The following is a 26031-nucleotide window of genomic DNA, read 5'->3' on the forward strand; positions in this document are numbered from 1 at the left end:
GGGGAGCAATTTAAGCCCTGATTTTGCTAGCCTAAGGTTCTTGCAGTAATCTTTTATGTTTGTATAGCATCTTCCATCCAGCAGGAGCTCAGTGGGGTGGTTGTATTTGAAATTCAGAGTGGGACCTTGAGGGGAAGCACTGTTCTAAAACTAACTTGCCAATGCTCAGTTCTTTGTCACTCTCAAGCCCTCCATTATAATGAATGTCCCAACTTTGCAGTCCCACTCCAGTGTTCTAACCACCAAACCAGCCTTTCTCGCGCTTAATTTTTTGCCTTCCTAGAAAGGACTCGTGTCATTTTAAAAATCTTTCTCCCTTCTCCAGTGCCACGTAGGTTCTGCTCCGCACTTTGAAGCCCAGGCACCAATAGTAAAATAATTTGATCGTTTCAGAAACTGCTGACTCGGAGAGGAATGTGTGACGTTGCACTCCATATGTTTTATGGAAATATGCTTGAGTGTAAATATAATGCAACTGGAATATGCTTTATGCAAAAGGCATCTTGTAAGGTATCATAAAAAAGGTTATAACCTACTGAATATATTCCTCCTATTTGTAAGCATGTATCATTCTTGTATCTGAAGCTAAAAATATGAAGTATAACTCTGAGGTCCTATTGTAATTATGCAAAGTGTGGGCCATTAATGGTGGTTTAGAATCTTGATGGCTCCCATTGACTAGGAAAATTTGGCTGTAAATAGTTTATTTACCTGCAAACCCTGTCTATGTGTGGGCCAACCCAGGAAGAATGGAGACTAAGGGTCTTACAGTGACATGTGACCATGTCACATGATACTGGAACCCATCTTAATCCTTGCACTTTTCCATTGATGAGGCGGCGGTCGGGACAAGCACAGACAAAAGATTCCCACCTTGTGCCAAAGCCATAAAAGGGGGTGGAGCAGGACAAAGGGGGCTGCCAGTAATGAGAGAACCCCTGCTTATCACGTGAGATGTCGCTGGAGCTAACAAAGACTGTATCAGGGGAAAGGATTGGGCCCAGACTAAGAAGAAGTCTAGTTTGTTAAAGAAGCTTATTGGAAGATCTTTGAGATATTACCTGTAATCAGTTTCTTAATGTATTAGGATTAGACTTGTGTGTTTTGTTTTATTTTGCTCTGTGACGTACTTTGTTCTGGCTGTTATTACTTGAAACCACTTAAATCCTACTTTTTATACTTAATAAAATCACTTTTGTTTATTAATAAACCCAGAGTGCGTGATTAATACCTGGGGGAGCAAACAGCTGTGCATATCTCTCCATCAGTGATATAGGGGGCAAACAATTTACAAATTTACCCTGTATAAGTTTTATACAGAGTAAAACCGATTTATTTGGGGTTTGGATCCCACTGGGAGCTGGGTGTCTGGGTGCTGGAGTCAGGTAACCTGCTGAGCTGTTTTTAGTTAGTCTGCAGCTTTGGGGGCGTGGCTGCGTTGCAGCAGGCTAGCGTGTCTGGCTCAACAAGGCAGGGTTCTGGAGTCCCAAGCTGGCAGGGAAAATGGGCTCAGAGGTAATTTCAGCACATCAGGTGACAGTCCCAAGGGGATCTCTGTGACCCAACCTTTCACAAATGAAACTCACTTTTGGAAGTTGCTGCATCTTTGCTGGGTTCAGAGGTAGACCTGCTGGCCTGATTTTCGCGCGGTGCTTTGCTGCTTAGGCATCGGCACCACAAAGCTGCTGTGTGGACAACAGCACCAACAAAGGGCAGTCTCCGAAACAGAGTGAGAGATGCAACCTAACCTGGGCACAGGATGTTCTGCTGCCATGGGAGTTCCTTAACCGTTATTTTCTTTGTAAACACTGAAGCTGACCCTGATGAATTCTGAACTTTTGGTCCTAGGAAGACGGTGATTGTGGTGGTGGTGGTAATTATTTGTATTGCAGTAGTGCCAAGGGGCTCCAATCAAAAACCAGGGCCCCACTGTTCTAGGTGCTGTACAAACACAAACGTGGTTAAATCTTTAAGCCATGCTCTCTGCAACATTGATTTCTAATTTTCACGATGTTTTATAGAGAAGATTAAAATATATATTATACCTATAAATAAAAGCACAGATATTTTTTTTTAAAGAAAATACACTAAAACCAAGAAAACAGTATTCCCTTCCTCCTCCCCAAAGTTATATACACAACTGGTGGTAAAGAAGGGTCACTTACTAAATTTTTGTAACTGAAAACTTGTGTCTGGAATGAGAGGAGCATTTACTTTCTTGAGGGGCAAATTTTGTTTTGTATGTTTAAAAAAAATTTTTTTAGGTAAATATTTTTTTGTTTGCCTTCTAAACGAGTCTTTAACCTGAGCTCACAGTGTTGGAATTCACTTCTGTGGATGGGTGAGGCTCCTTGGTCACAATTATTTCCGTCTGTAACTCTCTCTTTTGTTGTTCCTCTTGCAACACTTCTCCAATGCCTCTCCCACCCTGAAAATCTGGCAAAGTCCATCCTTTGCAGTTAATCTCTCCAGCTGTAAATGACCCAGTGGCTACCGCTGGGATTAGAGTGTTGAGAATCATCCATGTGGCTCATGTGTTGACCACCGTTTTAGCGGAGAGTGTATGTGTTTTGGTTGTGGACTTGTATGGCTCTATTTCTCTGTGTTTGTTCCCCCCTGAGGCCCTCCAAGCTGTATACAATACTGATTTTCCATAGGGATATGGCACATGAAGCCAATTCATCCCTGATCTAACGTCAATGGAGTAATATTGGGGATGAATTTGACCCCTTAGGTTGCTAGAGAGAGGTCAAAACTAGAGCCTTGAACCTTAAAACCAGGGAGAGGCGGAGGTCTGATTTGCCTCCCTGGTTCTGAACCTGCCCCTCTGGCTTTGCTTAGGTTTGATCCAGAGAATTTTCCGTTCTTGGTCTCAGTTTGGATGTGGCTGAACTATAAGCACAGCTGATCTCGCGAGTCTCGTGCCGAAGTTCTGGTGAGAATTTCGCACTCTTGAATTCTACCCCTAAGTCTGATTCTGCCTCAGTCCCTTGACCAAACCCAATTCTGACACAGAGCCAAACCCCACCTCTAGTGAACGTAAGCCATTTGGCGTCTTCCCAGAGTGCAGAAAAGCTAATGCAGGCGGGTCCTGGAACTTCAGACATTCCTGGGCCCTTTCCATACCAAAGTGCCAACGGGGCATATTTTTAATTTCCTTATCAAATTATTTTATTTGTAAGAGTTTAGAGCTGAACTGTAGCAGCAGTCAGTCTGGCACAGATTGATGGGCCTGTAACCATAGGCCCTGATTAGCAAAGCACTTGAGCATGGTGTTAACTTTAAGCACTTGAAGTCAATGGGACTTAAGCACATGCTTAACGTTAAACATATGCGGAAGTACTTTGCTATGTTGGGACCAGAACAGGGATCTTGTAGGCAGCTGCTCTGCAAGCTTCCCTCACCTTGCCTGTGGGAAGTGCCCTCTCCTGGACTTGGAGGGACTGCTCTAGGAATGAAGGGACTTCAGTCTCCATGGCCCATTCAAACCTTGTCTCTGAGCTGGCAAAGAAGGTAGTCCATTAGTGATGGTGACTTTTTGACTTGGATGCTTAGCCAGTGCCGACTGGACTGAGTCTTCTGAGTCGTGCAGAATCAATCATTTATTTGCCGCATTTTGCCTTTTTTCCTGCTCATGAATTGTCTGTGAACTGATTGCAAAATTCCTGATTTCATTTCTCATTCAAAATTACTTCTGCTTTTTGTCAGCAGACATTCTTGGGATGAAATGTTGTGGGCTGGGTGGTCCCATAACTCATGCAATCGAGCGAACAGAAACAGACCCTTGTAACTAGCCAGTGTCCCATAGCTTGGGAATTTTACAGTCTCACTTACAGTTTGGCATTCATTTCTGGCAAATATTCAAGCGTAAAATTAGCTCTGAGTGTTCGCACCAGTAAAGGAGAAACACTCATCTTTGTGGAAAGAACCAAGAGTACAATGAATCCGATTTGGCTTTCAAATTCATGAATAAATGGGTATTCACATAACACATTTCACCTATCTGCCCAATTCATTCCATGCAGAGGCCCATCCCTGCAACACCTTCAGCTTGCTAGTGTCCTGATATGGGATTTAAACTGATAAACTATTGCCACTTAGCTCATTATCAGTCCTCTTAGCTATCCACTACCTCCTTGTGTAGGTACCTTAAACACCACAACGCTGCTTCTTTCACCCGTTCAGAAAGCTTTCCTCTTAACTGGTGCAAATTCTTTGGCTGCAGTAATAGTAGTTGACTCAAAATGAGTGATGATGTAGAGATGCCTGCAGATTCCTGTGGAACCTCCCTGGAACATATCATCACAGTCTGGGAGACCAAAGCAACGTGGCGCAACAGGTGCAACAGACTGAATGCCGCTACTGAAATACTGTTGGCTTGATTCTCAGCATTCCAGGCTTTAACAATGTTGTCGGCTAATCTCTGGCTCTTAGTCCAGTGCGTTCAATTGTCGCACTTGTTGGCGGTGTCATAATTGGCAGGAAACAAGATCTTAACTGGGTCATGTCTTCTCGAAGGAATTATCTTCCTGGGGCCACCTGATCCTAGAATTCTGATGTTTCACTTCTCTCTAGCCATTAGTATGGCATTCATCGTGGTAGTATGTGAATCTGCCCCGGGCGTCTGTCCTCACGGCTGGGAGCATGGTGCTGCTGTGATAACAGGCTGTAGCCCTTCTTTTGATGCTGGGACCGTTTAGGCAAACTGGCAGTGCAGTGTGTGCTTCTTAGATAACTTGCCATCTAGCGCAATGCTTTTCATTCTCTCCCACAACTCCCCTTTAGAGGGAAAAGGGAGGACGTACAGTTGGTGAAATATGGACTAATGCATCCTAAGTGATGAGATGTTCACATGGCATGCTCTGGATTTAGTCCCATCTGCTGCCTGTCAAGTTATCAGGACCATTCTCTTGGCCAATATGTACTGTTCTGGAGGTTGGTGTAAGCCTTGGCTGCTGATGAGAAAACTATTGTTTGGTGTTGTAGCAACTAGCTCCTGGGATCTTCTCTGCCCCACCAAAAAATAAGTAATAGCTCTTCCCCATTTTATTCTTCTTTGAGATGTTTGCAAGTGAGCTTAGGCCAGGATATCCTGGGCTTTGATCCAGGATTTTCGCTTTCTTTGGGACACGGGCAAGTGAGTTCTCTTCCAATCGGCTTCTGTTCCCCTCTGTCGGACAAACAATCTTGTGTCCAACGGCTGTGAGTGTCTCCCGGCACCTGTTTGCCATTCCCCTGGGCCTCTACATTGATGAAATAATTCATTGCTCCCTTCCGGTCCCACAGCTTCCTCCTCCAAACTATGGAGCCTCTTCCAGGTCCTGGGAAGTGGCTGGGGCTGTGTATGTTGGGCAGAGGGACCCAGGTGGCTTGTTCATGATGTATGTATTGCTTTGATACCAGGTTTTCTGCAGTCTCTGCCCAACCAGAATCTTCTCTGTGCGTTTCGTGGAAGGAGCTGGGAGACTAGCAGTGTGGGGGCTGATGGACAGGCCAGCGTGCAGCTGTTCAGTGATGGCTGAGCCTCCTCTACTGTTTTCCCCAGAGTATATGGCAATGGAGCTGTGCTGCTTGTAGGAATTTAGATTCACAGAGAGCTTTAAGTGCCCAGGAAATCCCTGGGATTCACGCAGCCTGAGTTAGGTGTTCACACTGCCTATCTGGTGAATGGAGAGAGATCAGCTCCTCAGAATGGGATTCACAGAAGCCAGGACGCTGAACGGGGAGCCGCCTAGGTTAGTCAGTGGGAGATGCCAAAGAGAAGGGTATGACCTAAGCTCTGGCCCCTCTCAAGAAGTTCAATGCCTAAATTAAGCTGGAGCTGCCGTCTGCTTGGGATCCTCAGCTGTGAGCCCTCTTCTCGCCTCAGGTGCCTAAAGCATTTCTTGTAACCCAGGAGTTAGGGTTAGGAGATGGGGGAGACCCCGCGTTTGAGTCCCCTCTCCGAGATGGGATTTGAATTGGGCTCAGGTGAACAGGTGAGGGTCCTACTCACAGAGCTATGGGACAGTTGGATGTGGGGCTTCTTCCGAATCCATATCTCCTGTTGATGGCTGTTCCATTGTGGCTAAACAAATAAATAGCCATTGGAGCCTAACTCTCCCCCAGGAATGCCCGCCCCACCAGGCAACACAGTCATTCCCTCGCTAGCCCAATGACTCTTTAATTATCCAGATTCCACAGGAGAGATTTAGCGGCATCAGGCTCTCCAATAGCCCAGTGGTTAGAGCACTCACCCGAGTGGTGGATCCCTGTCAAATCCCTTCTCCTCCTCAGGCTGGGATGGGGGGGGGAGGACTTGAGCTGGGGGTCTCCAACATCCTGGGTGAGTACCCTCACCACTGGGCTAAAGTTATAAGGGGGGTCCCCCCCATCACATTCTGGTTTTGTGTGGAGCTAGATGTGCTCTACTAGACTGGGCCCCGCAGGCAGGTTAAGCAACTGTCTTCCTCAGGTGGTGAATTGCTCTGGGGCTCAGGGTCTGGGTGGCTGGAGTGAGTGCGCAGGCCCCGAGGCAGAAACATAGGTACCGAGGGGACTTTTATTGCAAAACGTAGGCGCCTGCAGCGTTTGGCAGCAACTGAGCGGGAGTTCTGGGAAAAGCAGTGGAGCTTAAATCTGGGACTTAGGCACCTAACTGCTGCTTAGGCACCTAAGCCCCTTTGTGAATCTAGCCCTCACCGTCCCTGGGCTACACGCTGCGGCCAATGGAAGCATCACGCTTACAACAGCAATCGAATCCAGATCTTCTTCAAAAAGCATGTGCTGCTGCCACGGGAGCTCAGGGGAATAGCCCTTAGCCGTGCAGGGCCGGAGACACACAGCTAAACAGCTCTGATTCCCTTCAGTAGAGGGCAGTGGCCTGCCAAGTCATTACCAACGCTGGGCATTTCTGCAGTGCAGATCAAGGATTAAGTCATTGGATCGGGGCGTATCCCAACTGCATCCCGATCATGACTGACTGCACAGTCTCGGGACAGTGCCAGATCTCTCAGTTCATGCATCTTAGCATTACGTACGGTAGGGAATTTGGCCAGTACTGATCAGTGTCGTAATTACTAAAGCCTGGGCCGCTGTAAACCAGGCCCTTTAGGAGAAGGTTTGGCTGTAAACCCTTGCTGGTGCTCAGACTGAAAGGGGAGGAATGTAGAACAGAGCACTCGGAGTCTGGACTCCCAGCTCCACCTCTGACTAGCTGATTGACCCTGGGAAACTTCTGTACTGTAGTTTCCTTCTCTGTACAGTAGTTTTCCCTTCCCAGCACCTTCCATCCCCAGCCATGGGCCAGGAACCCATTGGTCTAGGTGCTGTACAAGCCCAGAACAAAAAGATGGTCCCTACCATTCTATGTGATACACACCCCTCTTGTGGGTGGATGTAGGCCGCACTTCATTTCCAATCTGCGGATCTAGCTGATGTCAGTCTCTACGCACACATTTCCCAGCCCCCATGCTCCCGATCCCCTATGGATGACCCGTGGACCGGGATGTTTCGATGTATGGCTCCTTTAACAGCAATCCTGATTGGGTGCCGCTTGCGTTCCCCTTGCTGCACAGATGGGCCCTAGATTTACTGTGCTGTTCCCTCCATTCACATCTGAAACCTGAGGCCCGTCTCCTAAGCTTGTTTTGGCTATCTCTGAGGCTGGGTTGCTGCTGGCCTCCTGCTTCCACCCAGGTGACATTTGTCACACAAATGTGCCATTTATCCATGCTAATTTGATTCTTCCTCATCAACTTGGCAAGAGGGCCAATTTTTACTAACACATTAAATTAAGCATCCCTTCTCCTGGACACACTTCGCGCCCTGTTTAGTTCTGGCTTAGGGCATTTATGTCAAATACGGATGGGTTGTCAAGAGCGTGGGGTGCAGCAAACGTTACTCCACTCGCCGAGGTGGAGTACCAGCAGCGCTGTAACTGCGGAGTCAGAGTGCTCTATGTGCCTTGCCAGTGTAGACGAGGAGTGAGCTAGGGCGCCCGGGGCTGCTTTATTGCGCTGTAACTCACAAGTGGCTCCTGATCTGACCGCATCAGTCAGCCCTCTTCGGTGCAGCAAACAAGCTGGGACAGACAGTAGGCGGGAAGGAAACTAGGATAAACCTACTGGAGGTGCTGTTTCTGGTTTTTTTTTTTTTTTTTTTTCTTTTACCTCCCCTGTGTGGGGAGGAGGGGAGCTGTGCTGAAGGGGTTAGAGGAAGTGCCTTCACACTCTGTGCAGAACCCCCTAAGGAATCTGCTGGTTTATTTATTTTTGGAGGTTCCTTTTACAAACGAGCCATAAAACCAGAGTCTTGGCCACACATGGGATCCTTAAAGACTAGGCTGTGGTAGCCTCAGTGCCGTGGCCTTTTTGTGGAACAAAAAATTCCAAGTTTGGCAATGTCAGAATGTCAATTTGAACTGAAATGTTTTGGTTTGAATCGACACTTGGACATGGAATGTTTCATTTTGCTTCAAAATGTCAATACAAGAAACTTAATTGAAATTGACTTTTTATTTTCTATGGAAAATTTCAGTGAACTCCTTTTCCGTCAATTATTTTTTATTCTGGTTGCTGGGCGCTGTTTAGCGAGCCGCTGTGCTCCACCCCAGAGGAGGCTGCATTCCAGGCATGACAGACATCCTTTCTCTAAAGTGCCCCTGAAATCCTTTGGGAAGAAAAGTGCTCAAAACTGCAAGCTATTATTACTGGATTACTCCTTAGCCTGCTCACGGTGCACTTTGTGGGAAACTGTCCTATGTGCTAATCATGGCAGCCTTCCCCCAGAGTGAGAGAGGTGGTGGTAAGAGACCAGAAAGATCTTATTTTGTATTGTGCCCCCTCCTCCAGTTCTGGCTGAGGAACCAGGAATGCTATGGCTTTGTCTCCCCAGAGACAGACAACTAGTGACTGCTGGCATTCCAAACCTTGTGTGATTTAGACCTGATCGGAGCAGAGTTCAATGATTCAGTGATTCTGGTGCCACCCTCGGTGCCTTCAGTGGGTTTTCATGGGTCGGAACTCTTCTGCTAATGTTCAAGAAGGAGCAGATTCTGGCTTCTGCACCCTGGAGCTGAGGGTATTCTATGCTGGAGGTGTTATTTCTAGCTTGGGTGGACATACCCACACTAGTGAGCTAAAAATTGTGGTGGGACCGGTTGGTCATAGAATCATAGAATATCAAGGTTGGAAGGGACCTCAGGAGGTCATTTAGTCCACCACCTCCCTAGGTAACCCATTCCAGTGCTTCACCACCCTCCTAGTGAAAAAGTTTTTCCTAATATCCAACCTAAACCTCCCCAACTGCAACTTGAGACCATTGCTCCTTGTTCTGTCATCAGGTACCACTGAGAACAGTCTAGATCCATCCTCTTTGGAACCCCCTTTAATGTAGTTGAAAGCAACTATCAAATCCCCCCTCATTCTTCTCTTCTGCAGACTAAACAATCCCAGTTCCCTCAGCCTCTCCTCATAAGTCATGTGATCCAGACCCCTAATCATTTTTGTTGCCCTCCGCTGGACTCTTTCCAATTTTTCCACATCCTTCTTGTAGCGTGGGGCCCAAAACTGGACACAGTACTCCAGATGAGGCCTCACCAATGTCGAATAGAGGGGAACGATCACGTCCCTCGATCTGCTGGCAGTGCCCCTACTTATGCAGCCCAAAATGCCGTTAGCCTTCTTGACAACAAGAACACACTGTTGACTCATATCCAGCTTCTTGTCCACTGTAACCCCTAGGTCCTTTTCTGCAGAACTGCTTCCTAGCCATTCGGTCCCTAGTCTGTAACAATGCATGGGATTCTTCCATCCTAAGTGCAGGACTCTGCACTTGTCCTTATTGAACCTCATCAGGTTTCTTTTGGCCCAATCCTCTAATTTGTCTAGGTCCCTCTGTATCCTATCCGTACCCTCCAGCGTATCTACCACTCCTCCGAGTTTAGTGTCATCTGCAAACTTGCTGAGAGTGCAGTCCACACCATCCTCCAGATCATTAATGAAGATATTGAACAAAACCGGCCCCAGGACCGACCCCTGGGGTACTCCACTTGAACCCGGCTGCCAACTAGACATGGAGTCGTTGATCACTACCCGTTGAGCCCGACGATCTAGCCAGCTTTCTATCTACCTTATAGTCCATTCATCCAGCCCATACTTCTTTAACTTGCTGGCAAGAATGCTGTGGGAGACCGTATCAAAAGCTTTGCTAAAGTCAAGGAATAACGCATCCACTGCTTTCCCCTCATCCACAGAGTCAGTTATCTCTTCATAGAAGGCAATTAGGTTAGTCAGGCATGACTTGCCCTCGGTGAATCCATGCTGACTGTTCCTGATCATTTTCTTCTCCTCTAAGTGCTTCAGAATTGATTCCTTGAGGACCTGCTCCATGATTTTTCCAGGGACTGAGGTGAGGCTGACTGGCCTGTAGTTCCCCGGATCCTCCTCCTTCCCTTTTTTTAAAGATGGGCACTACATTAGCCTTTTTCCAGTCATCTGGGACCTCGCCCGATTGCCATGAGTTTTCAAAGATAATGGCCAATGGCTCTGCAATCACATCCGCCAACTCCTTTAGCACCCTCGGATGCAGCGCGTCCAGCCCCATGGACTTGTCCAGTTTTTCTAAATAGTCCAGAACCACTTCTTTCTCCACAGAGGGCTGGTCACCTTCTCCCCATACTGTGCTGCCCAGTGCAGCAGTCTGGGAGCTGACCTTGTTCGTGAAGACAGAGGCAAAAAAATCATTGAGTACATTAGCTTTTTCCACATCCTCTGTTACTAGGTTGCCTCCCTCATTCAGTAAGGGGCCCACACTTTCCTTGCATTTCTTCTTCTTGCTAACATACCTGAAGAAACCCTTCTTGTTATTCTTAACATCTCTTACTAGCTGCAACTCCAAGTGTGATTTGGCCTTCCTGATTTCACTCCTGCATGCCTGAGCAATATTTTTATACTCCTCCCTGGTCATTTGTCCAATCTTCCACTTCTTGTAAGCTTCTTTTTTGCGTTTAAGTTCAGCAAGGATTTCACTGTTAAGCCAAGCTGGTCGCCTGCCATATTTACTGTTCTTTCTACACATTGGGATGGTTTTTTCCTGCAACCTCAATAAGGATTCTTTAAAATACAGCCAGCTCTCCTGGACTCCTTTTCCCCTCATGTTATTCTCCCAGGGGATCCTGCCCGTCAGTTCCCTGAGGGAGTCAAAGTCTGCTTTTCTGAAGTCCAGTGTCCGTATTCTGCTGCTCTCCTTTCTTCCTTGTGTCAGGATCCTGAACTCAACCATCTCATGGTCACTGCCTCCCAGGTTCCCATCCACTTTTGCTTCTCCTACTAATTCTTCCCGGTTTGTGAGCAGCAGGTCTAGAAGAGCTCTGCCCCTAGTTGGTTCCTCCAGCACTTGCACCAGGAAATTGTCACCTGCACTTTGCAAAAACTTCCTGGATTGTCTGTGCACCGCTGTATTGCTCTCTCAGCAGATATCAGGGTGATTAAAGTCTCCCATGAGAACCAGGGCCTGCGATCTAGTAACTTCTGTTAGTTGCCGGAAGAAAGCCTCGTCCACCTCATCCGCCTGGTCTGGTGGTCTATAGCAGACTCCCACCACAACATCACACTTGTTGCTCACACTTCTAAACTTAATCCAGAGACTCTCAGGTTTTTCTGCAGTTTCATACCGGAGCTCTGAGTAGTCATACTCCTCTCTTACAAACAATGCAACTCCCCCACCTTTTCTGCCCTGCCTGTCCTTCACTGCCTAGCACTCCTCCTCCTTGGAACACCATCCCATGGTCGAAGAATCCAAAGCCTTCTCTCCGACACCACCTGCGTAGCCATTCGTTGACTTCCACAATTCGATGGTCTCTACCCAGGCCTTTTCCCTGCACAGGGAGGATGGACGAGAACAACGACAATAGGCATCGCCACCGAAATGCCGCCGACAAGCAGCAGCATCTAGAGGTGTCGCCGCCGAAAATCAGCCGGCCAGTACGTGGGCACACTTAGACACCCCGATGGGCGCCATGGCACCCACGGGCACCGCGTTGGGGACCACTGGTCTAATCTGTGTGGCCAGTGAGAACTACCCAGATGCTCTGGCTGCCACGTGCCATTCCATGGTTGTACAAATATAAGATCCCTTTAAATACGCTGGCCTCACCCTCTGATAACTCTTAACATCTTTGTGAAGGGCGTGAATAGATCCGAACACTGTAGGGTTAGGTCTATGCTTCTGAAATCTGTTTCGGATGACAGCTCTTCCAGGGACCACTTGGATTCAGCCGTCTGGTGTCTGGGTATTTAGCACCAATAAACTGAATTTGGTTTGCGGGTAAAATACTTCTCCTGTCCGCTTCCTTGAAAAGATCTGAAAGTGCTTCATAAGCGAGCACGAATTAAGCCGCTCAATAGCTATGTGTGGAAGGCAAATATTATCTGTGTAGAGAAACTGAGGCACAGAGGGAGCTGAGACCTGTCTTAGGGGTGTCTCCAGTCTATTGGCCTGCTCTACCCCTGTCTCTCACAAATCACTTCACTGCATTGTACAGCCCTTGTCCCTTTTCACTTTCTACCCTCCCAAGTGGGCTGTGCTAGCACCACAACAGAATTAATGCGGTGACATGCAGAAAGCGTGCTGTGAAATTGATTTCATTGCGAGCGCTCTCATGCATGTAATCAGCAGGAGGTGTTACCTTATTTCACATAAATGAAATTAAATAATTTAACAGCCTGTGCAGAGGTTTTCCTGGGGGTGAGGAGGAGACTGGAGAGTGAGACACAGACATATCTGTAAGTGTTAATGCTTTGAAGCGTGGGTGTTAGCTAATTGGGGTGGGGATGGGTATTCCACCAGCGAGAATAGGAAAACACCATAAAGATTCTAGGGCCTACAAATCTAGTGTACACTTATGTACTGTGACAGACCCAGACCAGTGGGGTACAGGAGTCTGGTAGAAGGCAAATATACTGGTCACTGGATGAGTAGTTTTCTGTCCCCTGAGTGACCAGAGCAGGGGCTGCACTAGAGTAATCAGGAACCTGCTAGAACCAGTTAAGGCAGGCAGGCTAATTAGGACACCTGGAGCCAATTAAGGAGAAGCTGCTAGAATCAATTAAGGCAGGCTAATCAGGGCACTTGGGTTTTAAAAGAAGCTCATTTCAGTTTGTGGTGAGAGTGTGAGGAGCTGGGAGCAAGAGGTGCAAGGAGCTGAGAGGGAGAGGGTGTGCTGTGCTGTGCTGTTGGTGGGCTGAGAAGCACAAGTGTTATCAGACACCAGGAGGAAGGTCCTGTGGTAAGAATAAGGAAGGTGTTGGGAGGAGGCCATGGGAAAGTAGCCCAGGGAGTTGTAGCTGTCATGCAGCTGTTACTGGAAGCACTATAGACAGCTGCAGTCCACAGGGCCCTGGGCTGAAACCTGGAGTAGAGGGCGGGCCCGGGTTCCCCCCAAACCTCCCAATTGACCTGGACTGTGGGTTCTTCCAGAGAGGAAGGTCTCTGGGCTGTTCCTCAACCCACATGGGGAATCTCTGAAGCAAGGAAATCCGCCAATAAGTGCAGGACCCACCAAGATAGAGGAGGAACTTTGTCACAGTACACTTAGGCAGGAAACTGTGTTACTGTCCTGCAGCATTTGACATTTTGAAACATTTCCTGTTTTGCATCAGGAGAGAGAGAGAGAGCAAGAGAGAGACCGATTCACCCCTAGAAAACCTAGTGGTTGGGCTACTCACATGCTACATAGGAGACCCAGGTTAGGTCCCTGCTCCAAATTGGGCAAAGTAGGGATCTGACCCTGGATTTCCCGTGTGAATGCCCAAACCACCAGCCTATTGGCTATTCTGAGTTGGTGTCTCCCTGGTTTAGACCTTAATTCCTTACTGGATTTGAGAAACCTCCCTGAAGAAAGTGTTGTCAAAACTGCAAAAAGTTCTGTTTTCAACAAATCAGCCGTTTTCTGACAGACTGTTTTGTTGAGAAATTCCCGAATTCCCAAGCAACTCAACCGCCCTCATCCTAGTCGTATTTTACATAATCTTTACTGTATTTATCTTCACAACATCCCTGCGAGGTAGGGCCGTGCTGTTGTCCCTATTGTACAGATGGGGAACCGAGGCACAGAGAGACTAGACTTCAATGCAGCTACTCCTACTTACAGCAGCTGGGCGTCTGCCCTGACATTCTCTCGTGGTCTGCGAGCAGCATCCCGCAATATACATTTTTTGCTGACTGAAGACTTGGAACAAAGTGCTTAGCCCTTCCTGGTCCTGATCTTGCATGCCGTGTATGGTTCCCCTAATCCTGGGGTTCCCTTGGAAGCCTGACAGGCCACAGAGAATGTACGTACTGGCCTGAAATATGTTTTCTGTCAGCAGTGTCATGTCTTCTCCAGAGGGGGGATCCAGTCCAGGCCCCGTGGTTACCAGCTGGGTTTTGCATGTAATGCAGTGGATGGTAAATTTCTCCATCCACAGCTCTCTGTCTGCTCCTTGTCAGAGCGGTGGTGGAGCTGGGTTCCTGGAGCCTGGTAGAACTCTCATCCCCCTTCCTCTCAACCTGCTTTATTTTACTCTCCTCTATATGAAATGCCACCAATTCTTAGTTTGATTTGGGCCCTGGCCTACAAATCTCTCTCCCTTTTTGAGAGCCAAACTTAACAGCTGAAAGCGTGGGCAGGGACAGTTAAGCTGCTCATAAAAACACCTGTTAATTGTGGCAGTTGTAAAGAGATTTTTTCCCTGAGCCCTGTTCATGCCCAGGACTCCAGGCCCCTCTCCCCCTGCCTGGTGGTTACTGCTTGGGAGAGGATTGGGCCTCAATCCAGCCGATGGCTGAGGGCGGGCCAGACGCTGGCCGGGACTGGATTCTTCAGCAGTGAGACGTGAGGCTGTGGTGTTTCCTTCCCCTACAGAGGGTGCTGTGAGGCACAAAGCACAATGCCAAGGGTCTGTGCAAGGACTATCCCCTGGAGAGCTCTCGGTCCCTGGCCTGCCCTGAGCCGGGCACGGTGCGATTTTATAGGGTTACCATATTTAAAAAAAACAAAAAGAGGACACTCCACAGGGCCCCGCCCCCAACTCCGCCCCCTCCCCTGAACGCTCCTCCCCCTGTTCCTCCCCCTCCCCTGCTTCCTGCGAATCAAATGTTCGTGGGAACCCTGAAACAGGCAGGCAGCAGGTAAGCTGGGACTGGGACGGGGGGGCATGAGGAGGCGCGGCCCAGTCCAGCCCCCCCGGCCGAGCAGCTCTGGCCCCGGCGTCTCCGGCTCAGCTCGGCTCGGGCCCTGGGGCGCCGGCCCCGGTTCTGGCCGAGTGGCTGTGGCCTGCCCTGGCCCCGGTGGCTCCGGCCCCGGTAACTCCAGCTCGTCTCGGGCCCCGGGGCACCGACCCCGGCTGAGCGGCGCTGGCCGGCGGCCGAGCACCCCCAACCCCGGTCCCAGCGGCTCCGGCCCGGCTCGGCTTGGGCCCCGGTTCCAGCCAAGCGGCTCCAGCCCGGCCCCGACCGAGCGGCGCTGGCCGGCGGCCAAGCACCCCCAGCCCCGGTCCCAGCATCTCCGGCCCGGCTCCGCTCGGGCCCCGGTTCCGGCCGAGCGGCTCCGGCCTGGCCCTGGCCGAGCGGCGCCGGCCGGCTCCAGCCCCGATCCAAGCCCCACAACCCCTCCCTATTTTCCCGGACATGCCCGGCTTTTGGAATTTCCTCCTGGATGGGGATTTGAGGACCAAAAAGCCAGACATGTCCAGGAAAATCCGGACGTATGGTAATCCTAGATTTTAGCTGTTGCTGTGAAGTGGCTTCAGGCACCAGGTGGTGACAGTTGCTGTAGTCAGATGTTGCCAGTCACGCCTGCCCGCCCCCACATTCACTAGTTCTGTGTATCTCCCTTGGCTCTGTGCCAGGGCTGCCAATAGGGAGACCAGATGTCCTGATTTTATAGGGACAGTCCCGATTTTTGGGTCTTTTTCTTATATAGGCTCCTATTACCCCCCACCCCCTGTCCCGATTTTTCACACTTGCTGTCTGGTTACCCTAGCTGCCAATAATGGCTGATTTATCCTGTGTGGTTTTTTTAATGTGTCTGGAGGCCATGGGCCTGACCCGGATATCTAATTCTGGTACTTTCAGTGTCCTGAGCCCCCTTAATTTGTGTCTCAGGCCAGAGACCTGCTGTGGCTAAGATCAAGTGTGTTACCTGTATTGCAACATAGAATCATAGAAGATTCGGGTTGGAAGAGACCTCAGGAGGTCTCTAGTCCAACCCCCTGCTCAAAGCAGGACCAACACCAACTAAATCATCCCAGCCAGGGCTTTGTAATCAGTGCAGTGTAGGAGCCTGAGCCCTGGACCAAGCTGCCCTTGTGCTAGGCGCTGAACAAAGCCGGTCCTCGGCTGGGTTGTGTTGGAGTTGGTAGCCCATTGCCAATCCGTGGCCCCCCCTCTACCCCGGCTGCTCTTTGGTGACGTTTGTATGTCCCACACGCCCAGGCCCTGCTCCCCCCTCTGTGGGGAGGAGGGAGGGAGTCTGCAGAGCAGTGGAGTTCCTGGGTGACTGCTCCTCTGGGCACTTGCTGCATAAAACCGGTTGCTTCACATTATTCCTGTTCTGTGGTTATGTTCTGGGTTTTGTTTGTCCTCCCTCGCCGTCCCCCTGCCTGCTGTGCCGAGGGACAGGGGAGAGGGAGGGTTCCGCCATTACGGCACTAGTGGGTCCCTCAGCACACACTGCTTGTTCCTCATTGCGGTTTTCCCTGCCCGCTGACTGTACAGGGACAGTCTGAGCCCGTGGCATCGGCTGCTGAGGGGAAGGCCTGTCTTTTGGGGCCTTGAAAACCTAGCTGGGAAAAACCCTGGAAAATGCCCAGTCCACTAAAGAACTATCCAATGTTGGCCCAGAAGGGGCAGGCTGCCTGCCCAAATAGGTCTCTGCCATCTCTCCAGGCTCTGTGATGGGTGTGTCTCACTTAACAGAGCTGAATGGTGCTAATAGTCAGGCTGATGTTTCTTCAGTGTCTGTCCCCGTGAACACTAATTCTCTTGGGACTGACTGTCCCTCTCAAATGCTTTGGGGTTCAGATCCTCGGCAGCATTTGCCACAAACACCCCCACCCTTCCTTCCCCTAGAGTTCACCTGCCTCCCATCATGCATTTTAATCCTGGATGGCTAGGGTTGGGATTACTTTACCCTACAGACTCCTTGCTGGTCACGACTCTGCAGGTGACCAGCGGCTCAGTACCAGCGCGATAGCCCATGTGGTTCTTGCCGGGTCATGGCAATGCAGGCTGGCGTTCTCGGAATACGGCTTTGACTGGAGACCCTCAAGGGAGACGCTGCTGAATTCAAGCCTTAAGGGGGCATGATGCAGCAGTGGGAGAAGACGACTGGGGAGAGATGGAAGACTGGGATTCCTTTCCCTGGCTCCCTGTGTTACTTTGAGGCACAGAAGTGAAGGGACTTAGGCCAGATTCCCCATTTTAAAAAACAAGGCTGATAGTGCTGCACTAACTTGCAGTGGTGTGTGTAGGACTAAACCAGCTCGTGTTTGTGAGCTGCCTTGAATGCTGGGGAGGGAAGGAGCTGTTGGAATGTTAAGTAGTGTTTCCTGAACCCCTTTGCTGTGAAAAGTGGATTGGAAATACAGGGGATGGGGCTATTTGGTGAAATATCAATATTTCTGCTTCCTACCCTAGCAGGAAAGGCTGAGGCATCCAGGTGGGTTATTTTAAGGCTGGCGATATCCGTGGCACATGTAGCCAGCTTCTTTTCACCATACAGAGCAGGTGGGTGCTGCTCACTCCTAAAAGAGGGCGGCTTGACACGTGGTCTCACAGACCATGAAATGGTGGGGGGTTCCTAGAAAGACTCTATAAGCCAGGACTTTCCCTGGGCAGCACTTGTACCTGCTGTGAGTGGCTAAGTGTAGACTGATCCCATTTCCCACTGCAGACAAAGGCTTTAAACCACCCCCCACCCTCCCCCAAGAAGCAGCAGCTGCATTGTTCCGTCTCCAAGTGCAGGCACGGTGTGTATAAGGAGAATTCAAACTTCATGGGCTAAATTCAGCCCTGCTTGTAGCTCCATTGATTTAAGGGGCTCATGTCGGACGTGGTTTTGACCTGATTCCTGCATGTAGAGACCCCAGACATGTAAAGCTTTTGATCTAGTTGGGGGAGGAGGGGGAAACAAGAAGTATCTGTCATGTATAGCACCTTCATGAGATCTTAAAATGGCTACAGACATGAATGACCCAAGCCTCACAATTGTCCATGGGAGGCTTGTGTTATCCCCATTTTACAAATGAGCAAGTGAGTGAGGTACAGGGACTAAATGACTTTGCCTCGTCTTGTGCTTCAGCTACTAAGGGCTTGTCTACACTTCAAATGCTGCATTGAAGAAGCTACCTATGCCAATGGGAGAGGTTCTCCCGTTGGCATAGGTACTCCACCTCCCCGAGAGGCAGTAGCTAGGTCGTCGGGAGAATTCTAGAGCTGTCAACACGGGGGTGGGGTGAGATTGGTTTAACTGCATCACTCAGGGGTGTGGATTTTTCACACCCCTGAATGATATAGTTATACTGATCTAATTTTGTCATGTTGACCAGGCCTTAGTCCTAAGCAGGGTGGAATACATTGATCCAACACCTTCTCTAATGATGATGATGATGATGATGATAACTAGCTCTTATCCATGGATCTCAGAGGGCTTTACAAAGGAAGTAAACCTCATTATCCCTGAAATACAGATGGGGAAACCGAGGCACAGGGTGACAACGAGACTTGCACAAGATCAGGCAGAAAGCCAGTGGCACAGCTGCAAATCCCCAGACTTAAAACCCAGGGCTCTGTCCACTAGGCAGCACTGAGGTTTGGGCTGAATTTTGAGAGAGAGAGTTTGGCTGTCTCGCTTAGTTTTTGTATGTAATAAAAAGATGTTAAAAGAATGTTTAGGTTGCAAAGTCAACCTCTGAAAAGTCACATATCAGAATAAAGGTTGCTGTACTGCCTTAATTTGGCCCCCTTGTGTGTGTGCATTGTGATGCGGTTTTAATTACATGATTTCATATTGGTTTTTCTGCCCCACAGGTCCTCTGCCTCCTTCACTGCACAGGATGGACAGTGCTCACTGACTGGGTAACTATTTATATTTCTTTTTATCCTCCTCATTCACTGTGTGGCCCCATGCATTATTTACTGTCTGCCATCTAAACCTGCCTTGAATACAGAATTATTAGTTTCCTCATGGGCTTTTCCATGGCGCTCTCCTTAATGAATTGAAGCCAGTTCAATGTTTGTACAGAACTATCTTCACAATAGGCTTGAGAGGGGCAGTGGTGTGTTATCTGCATTTTACAGATGGGCTCTGAAACCCAGACATTGAAGCCAAAATTGTCCATTGTTAACTTGGGTGTCCAGTCTGAGAAGCGAGTCCTTAGTGTTTTATAGCGCGTCAGAGCAGAGCTCCTATTTACCACAGTTTTGAGTGGCCAGCACGTCTGCAGCTCAGGTCACAGGCGTCTCACATTGTGCCCCCAGCAGATGAGGACCAAACGGTGGCCTGTGAAAACGTTGGTTCATGTTACTTGCGCAGCATCACACAGGATCTCTACAGCAGAGTCACTTTCCTTTAGCCAAGAGACCATCTTTTCTCTCCCCTCACCCCCGCCTTATTCATTACGCATCTTCCAACTTCTGCAACAAATGAGACAAGGGGCCTATAGACAATATTCTCCTTCACTGCACAACCTTGGTTCATCCCTGGGGCGGATCCATCCTGTGCACTGAATGAGGCAGGTGTCGTGAGGAAAAATAGTCTGTTATCATGTAATTAAAGACACCTGTAATGGACCGCCTCACTTCTGATCACTCCTAGCTTTTGAGGGCTTGACTTTGCAACCCTAATCGTGTTCTTTGAATGTATATTTTTGAATGTAACAGAAGTATATAGATTTTCTTGTGAGAACAATTATCAATGGCATGTGTCAGCTCTTCTCACCTGGCCCTCAGCTGAACCATCGTGAACGGACCGATCTCTCAAAGATGTTGATGCAGAGTTGGATCTGGAGGACAGATCTGAAGGTGGCTTTGTGGAAAGGCTGAGGCAGGGTCAGCTTTAGCAAGTGCGGGGCCCGATTCCTGGAGCTGCACTTCCGATTGCCAACTGGGGTTGCGGGGCCGTGGTCCGGCCGGGGTTGCGGGGCCGTGGGACAGCCGTGGTCCGGCCGGGGTTGCGGGGCCGTGGGACAGCCATGGTCCGGCCGGGGTTGCGGGGCCGTGGGGCTGCTGCGCTCCAGCCGGAGCTCCAGCCGGGAGAGTGGGGCTGCGGAGCTTTCCGCGATCCGGCTGGCGCTCTGGCCAGGGGAGCAGGGCCCCTGAAGACAACCGCCGCCGGGGTGAGTGCATGGGGGCCTCTTAGGCACGGGGCCCGATTCCTGGGAATCGGGCGAATCGGCCTAAAGCTGGCCCTGGGCTCAGGGCGGGTGTTCCGGGAGCGAGGGTCAATGTGGGAGAGCACATGAGAAGCTGATGAAACTGGCATTTGGAGGAGATGAGGAGGAGAGAGGCAGAGCTGTGTAAGGTGTTGCAGGCCAGGAGCCCAAGGAAGTCGGGAGGTGTTAGGGGTGGGGATGATATGGTTGGAGCCAGGCCAAGGGAGATAAAAAAAGGCAGCTGCTAATAAGGCAAAGTTACAATAAAACATTTAACATACTACATCATACATGACTTATTCAGGATCAGGTTAATATTCAAAGAATCCAGGTAAGATTCTGGCTTGCTGGCTGGGGAGCCCTCCCCTTCTGCATATGCTAAAAAGGGTCACCAAACTTCTAACTATTTATCATCTTTTTGGCACTTCTCTTGCATGTACTCACTTGGTGTGAAAGCTTCTCCATCACAAGGACAGTCCATATTTTACTATACCACAAGTTCAAGTGTTGGGGAAAAGAGTGTTTCCATATGGGGAACTGAGATGCAGAGAGATAGTGACTTGCCCAAGGTCACACATGAAGTCAGTTGCAAAGCTGGATGTTTGAGTCCAAATCTCCTGAGTCCCAGTCTAGTGCCTTGACCCCAGAGTCATCCTTCCTCTCACCCCTCCCTGTAGCATCTCTGAAACTATTCTTTGTGGCTCTTAATTTCTTAGAGATTGAAATTTACGGAATATGTGTTACTTAAACTTCAGATCAAAAACCTTTTTGCTACAGCAGAACTGCCAGTGGAAAAACTTTTAACATTTGCTGCTGCAATAGAATTGCTCTTGGGTTGGGGACTTATGCGAAGATAAGTTTTTGTTTGCTTTTTAGATTTTTTTTGCCTAAATGAATTGACTAGAATACAAAAACAAAAACAAAAACCCCAACCAAAGACTGCTCTACTTTTAAATGTAAAGAAAGCTTTAATATTTAAGGCACAGTATGAACCCACAATTAATGGCTTTTGCAATAAAGAAAATAAAAATTTTAAACGACAAAATCCACAGCTTTGTGACAGCTGAAGTTCAGAGACAAGGCTGTAGCCGCTGCAGAGGCAGTGCCAAGTTCACTCCCTCCCCGTTCCGTCCACCTCCTTTCCTGACTTTCTTTTCTCAGTTTAAAACTGTCATTTTTGTCATGTTCTCTTGCTCAACACAAAGTTTTTCCCATCATATGAAATAAACTTTTAAAAGTTTAACATGTAAACCAGGACATGGGGATCAGAGAACTGTCCTGGATTTTAGGGGAATAGTGATAACTGACTGAAATCTTTTTTTTTTTTCCCCAGTGAAACAGGTTTGTAGGTAGCCGTTCTTTGTTAGGTGTCATGGGCAAGCGCGTTTCTCATCCAGAAACACTTTTCCCCACTATTTCCCCCATACAATGGGCTTCAGAAATGATCAACAAGATTAACAAAAACATTGGGGGGGGTTACATGTTTGGCGATATTTTGTAGCTGTCCCTCCAAAAGCACAGTTACATTTGTTTGGTTTTTGGTTTTGTTTCTCATTACATTCGAGGGGACCTGAAGAATTATTTGTGTTTTTATATCACACTTTACATTTTACTTTTATATAAGCTGTAACCTGAGATGCTTTACAACATTAAGTAACAAGAAATTACTGATGTTACTGTGATTAAAGCCGTAAGTACAATATTTATGTGCCAATTGATTTATTTTATAGTTATATGAGAAAGGAAGTACTTTTTCAGTACTAGTGTGCTGGGACGCTTTTGTATTTTTATGTCAGATTTTGTAAGCAAGTAGTTTTTAAGTGAGGTGAAACTTAGGGGCATGCAAGACAAATCAGCCTCCTGAAAGGGGTACAGTTGTCTGGAAAGGTTGAGAGTCGCTGGCCTAGATGCTCTACTGCCTATATTCACAAGGGACCCTTGTCAGAGGAACAGGCCAGCCATATGCCTTTGTTGTTGACAATCTGTAACCTAACAACAAGTATAATACAAAACTAAGGGCTGGTCTACACTGGGGGGGATCGATCTTAGATATGCAACTTCAGCTATGTGAATACCGTAGCTGAAGTCGAAGTATCTTAGATCGATTTATCTCGGGTCCTCATGGCGCGGGATCGACGGCCGCGGCTCCCCTGTCGACTCCGCTACTGCCTCTCACTCTGGTGCAGTTCCGGAGTCGACGGGGAGCGTGTTCGGGGATCAATTTATCATGTCTAGATGAGACACAATAAATCGATCCCTGATAGATCGATTACTACCTGCCGATCTGGCGGGTAGTGAAGACATACCCGAAGGGTGCAAGCTACTCCCCTTTTGACAACTACCCGACCTTATTCTACTTGAACATAGAGAGAAGTTGCTCCTTACCTGGGAAGGGAGGCCAATGGACTTTTGAAGCATTGTCTCGAAACCATTCGTTAAGAAAGTATCTGGCAGCTGTTGTGTAAAAGAGGATGAGCTGTTCAAACAGACCTGTTGATTAAAGATGGAAGGACCTAATTTTACCCCTCAAGGAAATGAAGGCCTATGTGCTAATAGTGCTATATTATAATTATATAGGAAAACTTGTTCTGAGAGAAAAGGCAACTGATCGTGTGGATTTAGCAAATGTTCCCTTTTTGATTACATGTAGTTTCATTGTCCCAGAGAGCTTGAGGATTTTGATTGCCCTATGGAAAAATAACAAATTTCACAACCCGTATGTGCCTTTTTTATTGGCGATCCAACTCTTTGTGAATTGTTAACTGGAATAGTTTACAAAGTAAACTTTCTGAGGTATGGAAAGAAAACCTTGATCCTGTTGCACACAATCCAGTTTATTAAGGAAGGCGGTTTGTTTGTAGCGCTAGGAGCTGCCATGTTTAGTTTGTTAGCCAGAGCCATCGAGAGGTATTTGACTATGATTAAAAGGAGGCCTTAAGGTGCCAATAAAAAGTACAGGCTTTTCCTTCTTATAGGTTTATCTCAGTTTCCCTGGGTACCTTACCAGTCTTCAACTGGAACTGTACTAACAACTTACCAGACTGCTCAACAGCGTTGCCTCTTTATTCCAAGAAATATGTTGCATTTTTCATCAGTATCTTTCTAATCATTCTGGTGACAATTGTTAGCATTTATGCACATATTTACTGGTAAAGTCCCATCACCGTAATGTCACTAAGCATAATAACTCGGAGATCTATGGCACTGCTTAGGACATTTGTGATTGTAGTTGGCTTATTCATTGCCTGTTGGTCTCCGTTGTTATTCTGTTGCTCCTAGATGTAGCCTGCAAAGTAAAATAGTGTGCCATTTATGCAAGCCTGCCTGGTTTATCACCTTGGTGAGCATTAATTCTGCATTGAATCCGAGCAAGGCAATGCGGCAGATTTTCTTTTGCCTTATTTGTGGCTGTCTAGTGAAGACGAACAAGCATGCCCAGATTTTTGCCTATTCAGCCCACTGCAGATTGCAGTCGAAGATAGTCTACAGCTTTTTAGGATCCAATTACGAAGTTTTTCAATCCTAGGGAAAAACGTTAACCAATTTTTTTGAAACTTTGACTACCTATTTGTCACATAACTCGTTTTGGTTTGGGCTTTAATTTTGTAAGAGAACCGACTCAGGGAAGTATAAAATACAAAAATAATATAAAACGTAAGGCTGCAACAGTTCCCATCCTCCTATGCCCTTAAACAGAAGGTTTTTGTTGCTTAGGGAGGGAGACCAACAGACCTTTGAAGTGATAGCCCTGAACTATGGGCACAGCCACTGTATAAAAGAAGATGAGCCTGTGATTAAGGATGGAAGCCGCCTGAACAAGAAGCTCCTGATTAACCCACATGAGAACAAAGGAGACCTTTTTGCTTTGCATGGGACGGCTGACCCTGTTGATTGCGTTGCTTGCAAAGAATCGCGCCAGTGTTTTCTGCCTTCCAGATGTCCCCAGCTCTGAACGTTTCATAGGCAGCCAAATGGCTCTGCTGTGATAGGCTGGTTCTGTGCGATGCCCAGAAAGGGCTGAAGATCTGACGTGTGCATTTCCCATGTATGTGCCTTTAATGGAACGGGCTTGTTCAAAACGCAGTAGTGTTCCACAGGCTTTCTCCTGAGCCCTTAATTACAGTGTTTACGAAGGAACTATTGGCTAAAGAAAATGGCTCTTCTGAGGCTTTTGATCATGCCTATCTTTTGATCATGCATTACAGCTTGTGGGCAGGAACTTTTAAACGCTAATGATTCAGCCACTTTGTGGGGGGCGATGTAACTAGAATTAACCTTCTGTGACATTAAAGTGTGCTCCCCATTCCTGTTAAAATTGCCCCCATCCCACCCCCAGCCACCGGTGCCATCCCTGCAATCTGCTCTGAAATTCTCCATGCAGCATTGCAAGGCATTCGTGCTCTGCTGTCCTTAACTCTTGTTCCATCTCTTCCCCTCATGCTCATTTGGGACAACCAGGTCCTCTTACAGACATCCAGAGAGGTTCTTTAAGTAGCCAGCATTCGTCTTTAGATCAGTTGCAACCTCAGACCTTCCCATCTGGCTCCGGAATGCCGATTGAGGAGGGAGGGTGTTTTTGTTCCGTGCTCTATCCTTCGTGGGAGTTGTGTAAAATACTTTAAAGAGCTGCCGAGTTCTGACAAATATTGCAAATGGCAATGGATCACAGAAAGCCCGCTGAACTGTTACCTTTTTACTTTTCCCTAGCATGGCTGATTTTTCCAAGATGTTTGTGCATGAAGCAGACACTGTCTCCTCTCCCTCATAGTCATTTCTCTCCTGCCTGAATCGTGCAGTGAGAGACATCCTATTTCATCTCCATGGAGGCCATTGGGGTCTCCTCTCTTCCTGGAGATGTCAGCCAAGGTCGAGGGGGAAAACCTGTCTGGGTAAAATCAGAACCAGCCTGAGCATTTATCAGAGATTTGAGCCAAAGCTGGAATTAATTCCATGGCTCAAGAGTGGAGTTTAGGACTCAGCAAGGATCTTTATTCATCTCAGCTGCTATTTAACGTGATCTGATCTCCTATGTATCTAATGTCTCCATCACCATCATGTCTATCCAGGCGTGAAGGTAATCAGAATGATGTGACTCTTATGCCTCATGACATGCTAGGGCTGGAGAACTTTTTGTCAGACCATGTGCAAAAGCTTCAGTATCGGCCAACATTTCCCAAGAACTGGGATCTGATACTTTCAAAAAAGAAGAAAAACCTACTTTTAAAAAAAGGAAAAAGAAAAAAAGTCCCTGTCCTGGGTTGAAGTATTTTGCCATTTGTTCCAGCCAGGTCTTGAAAATCTCGCTCATTGTGTCGTCTTAAAAGAGCTCCATCTTTCAAACTGTCACTGCTCAGCAGCTCGGCGGTGGTCTCTTTCCACAACGACAGCCCTTCTGAGGATATTTTTATGCTAGAAAGCAGCTGTGGAGCTGGCGGTTTTGCTGAATCCATAGCTGCTGATTTGTGCTCTGAGACAGGGCAGCAGGAATTGGCCTGGCTGTTGGTCTCTAATAGATAACACAAGAACGGCTAGACTGGGTCAGACCAAAGATCCATCTAGCCCAGTATCCTGTTCATGACTGTGGTTGGGAGATAGGGAATGCTGATATCTGACTCATACATCCCAAGCCCGAAAGGTG

At 48.1% G+C, this 26031-nt stretch overlaps 1 protein-coding gene and 1 pseudogene across 6 annotated transcripts in view; both read left to right on the forward strand.

Moving 5' to 3' along the window:
* Positions 1–26031, forward strand: part of ST3GAL4 (ST3 beta-galactoside alpha-2,3-sialyltransferase 4) — a 154796-nt gene that overhangs the window by 25020 nt on the left and 103745 nt on the right. For all 6 annotated transcript variants that reach the window (XM_042851962.2, XM_065570460.1, XM_042851963.2 and 3 more), the window contains exon 2: positions 19051–19098. In XM_042851962.2, coding sequence (XP_042707896.2) covers positions 19051–19098 — 48 coding nt within the window. The remainder of the gene's footprint in view (positions 1–19050; positions 19099–26031) is intronic.
* Positions 21286–24193, forward strand: LOC101931119 (sphingosine 1-phosphate receptor 3-like; annotated as a pseudogene).

The sequence above is a fragment of the Chrysemys picta genome, chromosome 16 (assembly GCF_011386835.1).
Source record: "Chrysemys picta bellii isolate R12L10 chromosome 16, ASM1138683v2, whole genome shotgun sequence".
Classification (NCBI taxonomy): domain Eukaryota; kingdom Metazoa; phylum Chordata; order Testudines; family Emydidae; genus Chrysemys; species Chrysemys picta.